A 9,680-nucleotide genomic window follows, 5' to 3' on the forward strand; every position below is an offset into this window, starting at 1 on the left:
TTTTATGTGGACCTGATGGTTAATGGGCAGAAAAGGAAAAGGGCAGACCTGTTCAAAGGCTCAAAGAAAGTTTGTGTAAATCTGTAAACTGGCTTTGAGAGAAATTGAAAATGTCTTGCATGGTGATGGATCATTTTCTCAAGATCAGTCCTGTTTGGCCAATGATTCTGCTCTTAGCATAGTAAATACATAACCCATTCATATTTAGCCAAAGAACCAGAACCTGTAGATACCTCATCAAACTTGGCGGTGCAAATAGGGAACATCTGACCCAAATCTGACGCTTCATTATCTTTTATCTTTCCTGTAATCAACAGTTCGAGCTCTGCATACAAATATGTCTACAGTCAGAGCTTCCAGTAAATGGTGGTTGCACTGTATTTGCATGAGCGGCCCTCACCCCCACCCGCACCACCACCAGCAGCAGAAGCAGCCGTATTCCCAGTTTGCTCTAGCCTCAGGCAGGCTAACTGGAGACCCAGGCCAACTCGCTGGTCCTCTCCCCAACCGCTTCCTCTCCACCGCTGCTGGGTTTGACTCACCGTGACCTCTGACCTTCGGCGCTACACCGCCTCCCCCACACATGCAAATATCGCCGGTCTGCTCCAGGAGGCATCAGAGAAAAGGAGAGGGTCGGATGGAGGGGAGGAAGAGAGACTAGGAGGAGTGACGTGGAGATGGATGGAAGCTAGCGGGGTGGTGTTGGTGGTGGTGGGGGGGGGGGGGGGGGGGGACGGAGCAAAGGAAAGAGAGACCCCTAAAGGAAATGCGAACGTCTTGGTCTCTGAAGTGAAGGGGGGCAGTGGCAGCTGCCTGGGGAGGCTCCCGTCTACAGCCCAGCACTGAGGCCTTAAAACATTTCTCTCTCTGTTTAAGCCAGCCAAAACGGACCCCTGCGCGCTCCGTCTGCGAGGCTTACAGTGACCCATGCTGATCTTTGTGTGTGTGTGTGTGTGTGTGTGTGTGTGTGTGTGCGTATGTGCGTGTGTGTGTGTGTCTGTGTGTTAAAGAGAGAGGGAGAGAGAGAGACAGAGAGAGAGAGAGAGAAAGAAAGCGTGAGTACATTCACTGTACTTATTGTTTTCCTTGCTCCCAGGCTGCTCCAGGCACCTCAATGTGTGTGTGTGTGTGTGAGGGGAGGTAAACGATGTGTGCGGCTGTATCTGGAGAGCCTCCAAACCCCCTCATCTCTTCTCCTCTCTCCTCCTTCTGTTCTCTCTGCTTGGAGGATCTGTCAGTTCTCCTTCTCTCTCTTTGTCCCTGCTTTGATCCTGCTCTCCAAGCCTTGGCTGGCCTCGCTAACAGCAGCTGAGCACAGGTCCTACTCCACTCCCACTAATAACACACATTCATGCCACGCTGGGATGATGCATGTGCGCACACATACTCTCACACACACACACACACACACACACACACACACACACACACACACACACTCACACACACACACACATAAACGCTCTCATTTGTTGTTGCACTTACTCCCCCTCTCTGCTCTCACACACTCCAAAATCTGTAACGGCTCTGCTATCATTCAGTGCTTTTCTGTAAGTTGTCAGAGCTTATCGCTTTCACACAACCCTCTCTTTGCTGTAACCCTGTGCTCACACTATGAGCAACTTGGGTGATGGGTCACTCTATTCTGACTGATTGTGGGTAGTGCAGCCATATAGTGGATTCTGCTAGATACAGTATATTTTTCACAGGCAAATGTAGGCAGATGTATTTAGCTAATTTTAATAAATCTTTATCAGGTTCTTGCATTGTTCTAAGATTTTTATTTATTATTTTTGAAGATGCATGGCAAAGGTACCATATGCAGTTTTCAATACAAACTTACATATTTTGGTTAGGATCGAGGTCTTTCTCCAAAAAGCATTTTGTGTTCATCAAGGCCAACTTTGATGCATTTTATAAATCACTTGCAAAGCCTGTTATTGAATGATTAGAAATCTGCATTGTTGACATTAGTTTGTAATCATCGTCTTCTCTTGCAATGTCTTTGGTGAGCGTCACCACCAACAACAGTTACAGAAATCAGCAGAAATATATATAATTTCACACCTGTGCAGGTTTTGTGCATGTGCATCCTGGTGTTCATGACGATAGCAAACACATAATTCAGAGCCTCAATAATCAAAACAGTGTAGCCTAAAACCTCTACACAGAGTAGTTTGACAAAAAAAAAATGAACTCAAATGTCACATTGCATAGTCGTCCTCGCCTGATATTGCAGTCTCGCACCATATTTGACCACCTGTTATCATGAGACCAAAGTTCCATACTTGGCTCATCTCTACGACAACTGAGCCAACTCTTCATCGGCCGATGAAGAGTTTAAGCTTCGTAAAAAGCTAGACCTTTAGGTAAGATTACTTTGGAAACAGTAGTTTGCAGTTCACCCAGAACGGAACCTTCAAGCCGGATCAACTGAAATTCAAAATACACAACACATGTAACTATTCACCAGCATCTTCACTTCTGCAGCATTTCATGTGAAAGTTGCCGAGAACGGGGAATCTTTGACTGTTTGTAATGAGCTTCTTATGCAGTTAGCAGTTTCCATGCAGAGCTGAAAAGTTCATACGCTGTTGACACGCAGTGACTGTGCACACATTGGCCTCTCAGCTCTGTAGGAAATGAAAGGATGTCTGGTGACTTGTTGACCATGCTAATCACAGTGTGAACTGTTGGATAAGTCGAGTCAGGCAACCACAGTGTGGCAGGCCCTTGGGAAAGCACGCTGCGTCAACACAGTGCCACCCTCAGTTTGGCAGCGGCAGCCACATGACACCTCAAGGCTGGCCTTGATACATCCTGTCTGACTGCCTGCCTACTTCCCACTCTTTTTTTGCCAGCCTGTAATGAAGCTCTAAATGCCAGCAAAGGCATTTAAGCTTCGACCCCACCCCCCCTGAACACGCATGCACACACACAACAACCGTGTCACCCGTGGGGCATCAGGAGCGCCCGTTGGCAGCAGCTCTGTTCACCAATGGCTTACACATTAAGGCATGAGCAGTGGGTGACAGCCGGCCAGATTGTTTTGTGAGCGGAATATCTCACACTTTCACACACACTTTAGCCCCACAATCTCCCTGCCTAATTGCATTATTGCTGCATTATTGCAGTGTGTGGAGGTCCATGGTCGAGGGGCCTCAATAAAGATATGATTCCTGGGAAAGACTGGGAGCGGTGGAATGAAAAAAGAGGAAGAGGGAGATAAAAGGAGGAGGGCGGTAAGGAGGGGCACTATAAAAAGAGAGATAAAAAAAGAAGAGAGGATAAGATCAAGAGGGATAGGGGTTGGTGTAGGGACAGAGGAGGGCGGTCACAGATAAAAAAAAAAGTGTAGACAGTGTGTCCAAAATAAAAGATGCAAAATAATCATGCTTGTTTGTTTTCCTGTCTGCAGGCCAGACAATTGACTTTTCATCAGTAAAGTATCTCCAAACACCATGTGATCAAAAGCTTTTACAACAGAGAGCTGTGTTCGTTGTTAGTCAGCCTGTTTCCCACAGATTTCTTGCGATAGAGGAGTTGAGACATAGCAACAGGTAACACTCCGGGGACCGACGGCAGCCAGGTGCACCTGATAAACTCGCAGGGAGAAGGGAGGGACCGACAGACCCTGGTCTCTGTGACTCAGTTCACCGCCAGAGACCTCTTGCAACATGAGCGTGAGAAAGTCATTCAGGCGGAGAGCGTTTCAAAACCAACACTGCTTCACATCACTACATTTGTTTTGGAACTCTGTCAGTGCCATTGTGCGGGTAAAATGACTCAGGTGTGCAGTGCACAACAATGAGACATGTTAGTGATGTGTTTGACAGAGGCAGCGTTGTTGTGCATGAAGGATATTGAGGATTATAACTGGTTTAGGCACATGTACAGACCAGACTCCCTCATGCCAAAAGCAAAGTTTGCAATTACACACAAGGCATGTGTGAGGTTTGACTGATGTCTCCGCGTGCCAGTTAATAATTCTGACATTGTAGCTGGAGACCTCATTTTAACCAGCCATTTAACAAGATCTCATCTGTCTTTTGAGACTTAAATATTGCCGATATGAAATCAACAATAGCTTAAAAGTGGCGTGGCCAAATGACAATAAAATGTTTGCAATGTCATAAAAAGTAAATAAATGCTTTATCCCTCTGATACCATAACGCATCCCCGTCTGCGTGCTGATAATGGGGATGTCTTATAGTTTTCAGACATTGTAATATACAGCTGCATGCTCAAGTGCAGGCTTGGAGATAAGTCAAATCCATCTCCGCGCCTCTCGCATGTTCAGCTGAGTATCTGGAGCCCCGTGCTGCTCAGGCGTTGCTTATCAAATTCACGATCTTGCGGCCAGGCGCCGGCGACGCCCCGCAGATCCAGGCGGCAAGCCGGCGAGAGGAGCGCCTTCCCCTGGTCGCCTGCGCGCCACGTGTCGCGGTCTCTGCAGCAGCTGGAGGTGTGTGAGCTCAGCGGAGAGCCGTGCTTTGAGCTCCTTACACTCAAAATTATAGTAGGTCCTAATGGATTGCTTTTCCCGATTACATCCTGTCAACACATTGGCATATTTGTCAATTAAAGTCTCCAGAATTGAACATGGTTCATAATATTTTCTTACTTTCATCGGGAAACATTTGCCAGAAAGTAGTGGGAATTATTCCACCGGGAGACCGTAAGCTTGTGTGTTTGTTTCTCAAAAATATAATAGAGGTTTAGTTAACTATATAGTTTGAATCAGTAGACTTCAGTCTTTTCTTCGTGGCGAAGTGTTTTTTTCTGAAATGAGTACTAGTTGGGTAAAAGGGAACACAAGGATAATGGAGGAAGCAATGTGATTATCACCTCACTCGTCACACTTTAAATACCCACAGGACTCCTAAATACAGTATATATGTGTCAGACAGCACACGTTAATACAAACTTCCTGTTTGTGAACACAGTCGCACAACCTGGGAAGCTGCTGTGCGTCAATAAACGGTATAAGACGCAGTGTTGAGCCCCGTTTTTGTTTTGTTTTCTGCACCGCTCGTCTGCTCTTGCGTCTCTCCAAATGCAATAAAGATAATGAAACGAAATTATGACCTGAAATCTAAAAAAGCTTTGAACGCTGTGGGGCGACCAAAGGCGGGGAGGAGGAGGAGGAGGAGGTGGTGGAGGAGGAGGAGAAGGAGGAGGAGGCAGCGGTCTGATCGTGTGAGCTCTCCGGGCTCAGAAATATCTCTGCTCTGGCTCACATTCCGATAAGGGAGCCCGCTCCAGCTCTCTCTGTAGGCGTGGTTTTCCCAGGCTTTTAAAACAGCAGCTGCTATTTACCTTCCCCTCTAATGTAAACCACCGCCGCCGCCACATACCCTCCCCTCACCCCTCCCCCTTGGCCCGGCGGCCCCCCGGCAGCCCGGCGGCCAAACCTCCAACCACCGCGCTCATAAAACATCCTGGCACGTGCTCCACATTCACAACACCGACAGATGATTAAATGCCAAAATTTGTACCACAACGTTCGTGGTAAATACCATGGAAATGGAGTGTGCGCATTTAATGTGATTTCCTTCTCTGAGGGAAGGCTAAATTAGCATCACTCCATTGGATATGATGGTTATGTTGAAGGCTGTGTATCTGAGTTTGTCTCATCATGTGGTTTAAACTTGTTTCTTTTACTAATGGCATTATAGCCTAACAGCAACAACTGTCTGTGAAGTTTGTTAGAAAATAAAACAAAACTGGTCCCTCTTGTGCCTTCATGCCACATGACTGAAACTCTGATTGCCAGATAGCCTACCACTTCCTACTGGTGGTTTTAAAACGGTACAGAAGTAGAACTTTCTTTTTTTTCAGAGTTAGAGGGCAACTTTGTGTGGACAGGCCAAAACATAATCGGCTCAAGTTGGTGTGATTGTATGTATAAGAGTGTTATTATTAATTGTATTATTCTTATTCTTATTATTCATAACAGCTACTAATTTTTGTATCATAATGTTATTATGTTCTCTGCTGTTATCTCTTGTCTGGGAGATAAAAGGTCCGTGTGCCCGCTCCTGGTGGCGGTGCCAGTCAGCGGCTCCACTGTTAATATGTAAACGGTACGATGATTGAAGACTGCAGGCAGTTTCCCCGGCTGTGCCCTGAACCCGGGCCTCGCGCCATTGGCCGCCAGCTCTTGCGGCCAAACAACCAATGGGAGGGCGCCGACCACGAGCCATCCTCCCTTGGGCCGCGTGTCCCTCGCCCTGATTGGTGGAAAGTTACTGTGGGAAAGAAAGTTTGGGAAGTTTCACACGAGCCGTTCGCGTGCAGTGCGAGATATAAATACAAGCCACACGCGGAGCGACCAACAGAGAGACTCTGCATCCGCTCGTGATAGCTGCCGCTGCTGCTGCGCGTCGCTCAAACGGATTTTAACTTGATACGCTACATATCTCAGGATTGTTTTTGAGAGAGAGAGAGGGGAGTTTTGAATATCGAAAACTGAAAATACTCATCATCCTTTTTCCTACACCACTGGATCGTAATTTGCTGTGGTTTTGTTGGATATTTCCGATAAGAAAATGCCTTCCGATATGATGGAAAAAACTTCATCCTCTCCGGTCGCTGCAACCCCGGCAAGCATGAACACAACTCCCGATAAACCCAAGACAGCATCTGAGCACAGAAAGGTTGGTATAATATTCATCTTTAAAAAAGCCTGAAATGTTTCATTTTGGAAAACATTTTTCATTAGTTCCTCATCCAATACGAGCGTTTTCACTTTTACGCTTGAATCAAAGGAGACATTTAATAGTTACCGTCATTTTGTTTTGTTATCTTTAGTCATCCAAGCCAATAATGGAAAAGAGGAGAAGAGCCAGAATCAACGAGAGCTTGGGGCAGCTGAAAACTCTCATCCTGGATGCACTCAAAAAAGATGTAAGTACTCACTTAGCGCCTCGGTTATTCATAGATTTCAAAACGGACCTTGTCAAACGCTTAAAAAGTGAGCGCGTAATTCTAACCATGTGTGTTTTCCGTCCTCTCAGAGCTCCAGACACTCTAAACTGGAGAAGGCGGACATCCTGGAGATGACGGTGAAGCATCTCCGGAACCTCCAGAGGGCTCAGATGACCGGTAAGTCGCATTTTCCGGACTAATCTGTCTCATGGCTGTGCGTTTTAGAACATATCTGGGCTGGTCTAATAATCCTGCTTAAAGACCCCCGTCTAAATCTTTCACATTTTACACATTTTTTTCAAATAAAACAACGTGTGCATATGAATATCCTGAGTTAAATAGACACGTCTGTTTTCTCTGCAGCTGCCCTGAACACCGACCCCACCGTCTTAGGAAAATATCGTGCCGGTTTCAGCGAGTGCATGAATGAAGTCACCCGGTTCCTGTCCACCTGCGAAGGTGTCAACACCGAGGTCAGAACGCGTCTCCTCGGCCACCTGGCCAGCTGCATGACCCAGATCAACGCGATGAACTACCCCAGTCAGCATCAACACCAGCACCAGCTCCCCTCCACCGCCGGACCAACCCACCCCTCCTTCGGCCAGTCCATGCAGATCCCCGGCTCATCCCCGCAGGTCCTGCCCATGAACCCGGTGTCCTGTAAAGGAGGCTCATCGCCGGTTAATTTACCATCAGACGCCACCAAAGTGTACGGCGGTTTCCAGATCGTGCCTGCTACAGACGGACAGTTTGCATTCCTCATACCTAACGCGGCTTTTGCGCCAAACGGCCCAGTTATCCCCGTTTACGCCAATAACGTCGGCACGCCGGTCCCTCTACCGGCTGCGATTTCCCCCGGAGCCCCGTCAGGCAACACGGACTCAGTGTGGCGACCCTGGTGAAAAGTTGGAAAGGGCCATGAAGACTTTAAAATGACACTTAATAGTTCTCTCTTTGTTCAATGTTAGAAAGTTGTTTTGAACCAGTTTTTTTTTCTCGTAAAATGGAAAGAGAATGCACTATATTTGTACAGCTAACAAGGGAGTAAAGTTCATATTGAAATGAGATTTGTATTGTGGAAGTCCGTTCACTGCATTTTTTTTTATATATTTGAGTTGTCTTTTTTTACTGTGTGATGCCAAAGATATGTTCAATGCTCTTATGATGTTCTTCGTTTTGGAAGACAAATAAATTTGTAAAGATATTGAAAAACATGCGCTTGAGTTGTTTGTTGGGAAAACTAAATAAGATCTTCTTATTAATGCTTAAAACTGCAAATAATACAAATGTCCGCCTGTTTATGCATCTTATTTGGACCTTAAAATATAGTATGTAGACATGTCTGTGTGTAAAAGCAAAACTGAGCAGTAGAACACATTCACCTTTTCGGTTACACTATTTGTTATGTGATAATCACTTTTGAGTGTGCTGTTTACACACAAAACCAACAAGTGTTTTGTTGGATAGAAAATGTAGTAACACTGAAAAATACAGAAAAGGAAGTATTGCTGGGTGTAAGAGACTCTCCTCTGCAGTAATGTTTATGGTTCAATCTCTGCAACAACTAGTATGCTATTTATTAAGAGACATGCATCTTTCTAAAGTGTCTTTGAGCAAAAACACTGTTTGTGCTCAGTAACTGTAAGTCACACTGGACCAGACTGTCAGTAAGCAGTAACTGTTGTTATTCTATTAGCTCAATAATTGAGTCAGGAAGGAGACTGTAGCTCTTTAATTCACCATGCAAAGGAGTTCGACTAACTTCTTGTGGAAACTTTGGAGTCTTACAGAGGCCACTTACGCCATCTAGCAGTGCAGAAGTGCATTGCAGTGTTGTTGGTATCTGTTCGGTCAACGAGTGGAGCATGAATGGCTGCTGTGGTTGAGCTTCTTAGATGAAAAAGAGCAAAGCCTTTGGATTATTTAAGAAATGGTTATGGGAATCAGAAAATACTCTAATTATTACTCTCTAAGTCAAGACACAGGAGCATTTTGTTGGAGAGGCTTAGGTATAATCTATGAGTACAATACGCTTCTCAGAGCAGACGAATCAGGATTTGATAAAAACTCAAAAAAGCATGTCACTTGAATCTTTGTTTTTCCATGTTTTGAAAATATTTCATCAGAACATGAAGCTAAATGGCCACTCATCGATGATCAACTGAAAAGTTGGAAATTATTTATTAAACTCACAATTTGAAGTGGTTAAGCTAAAAATGCTAGAAACTCATCTTCATGAGGATTTCCGCTGATCAGTCAGCTTTAACATTGCCAACAGCATTAATCTCCTGACTGCATGGAGCACAGAGGAGCCTCCGGCTGTGTCTTTAATCAGAGCTGAGGGAGTTCCTTCATGCCAGGGGATGGTGGGTTGACAGCAGAAGGACACGTTAAACACCTAGCCACTGAGCCATGTGGTAGCGCTCTGCTCTGCCCAGGTGCGTGTGCCCCCTCCAGCTATCCGAGTGTGGCCCTTCTTTGAAGGCGGTGTGTGTGGGAAGGGGGGTGCAGGTGTTTGCAATTATCAGTGCGCTAAGAGGCACAAAGTGTGGATAAGTGCCATCATTTTGAATTTCCATCACACCTTTTTACAGGGGGCCATGCATCCCTGTTTGATTGAAGCCATGTGTGCGCTCACGCCTGTGCATGCATACGTCCTGTGCGTGCGTACGTCTTGTGCGTGCGTATTTGTGCAGGGTGTTGGGTGAGGACATGCCTGGCCAAAGGGCACAGTGGGTGAGGTAGTGGAG

At 45.9% G+C, this 9,680-nt stretch overlaps 1 protein-coding gene across 1 annotated transcript; it reads left to right on the forward strand.

The window, feature by feature from the left end:
- The first annotated feature begins 6,413 nt into the window (after nt 1–6,413).
- On the forward strand, nt 6,414–8,289 carry her6 (hairy-related 6). The gene is made up of 4 exons (XM_076088629.1): nt 6,414–6,659; nt 6,814–6,909; nt 7,020–7,107; nt 7,294–8,289. The coding sequence occupies exons 1-4, from the start codon at nt 6,552–6,554 to the stop codon at nt 7,830–7,832; spliced, it is 831 nt and encodes a 276-aa protein (XP_075944744.1). The 5' UTR covers nt 6,414–6,551; the 3' UTR covers nt 7,833–8,289.
- Nucleotides 8,290–9,680: the final 1,391 nt, after the last annotated feature.

Source organism: Anarhichas minor, unplaced genomic scaffold (genome assembly GCF_050575085.1).
Source record: "Anarhichas minor isolate MPS153535 unplaced genomic scaffold, ASM5057508v1 ptg000010l, whole genome shotgun sequence".
Classification (NCBI taxonomy): domain Eukaryota; kingdom Metazoa; phylum Chordata; class Actinopteri; order Perciformes; family Anarhichadidae; genus Anarhichas; species Anarhichas minor.

Excerpts from the sequence above, each read along its gene's own strand:
- her6 (XM_076088629.1), top strand. The coding sequence starts at position 6,552 with ATGCCTTCCGATATGATGGAAAAAACTTCATCCTCTCCGGTCGCTGCA. Across the intron at positions 6,910-7,019 it reads TGGATGCACTCAAAAAAGAT|AGCTCCAGACACTCTAAACT; the intron begins GTAAGTACTCAC and ends CCGTCCTCTCAG. Across the intron at positions 7,108-7,293 it reads CCAGAGGGCTCAGATGACCG|CTGCCCTGAACACCGACCCC; the intron begins GTAAGTCGCATT and ends TTTTCTCTGCAG.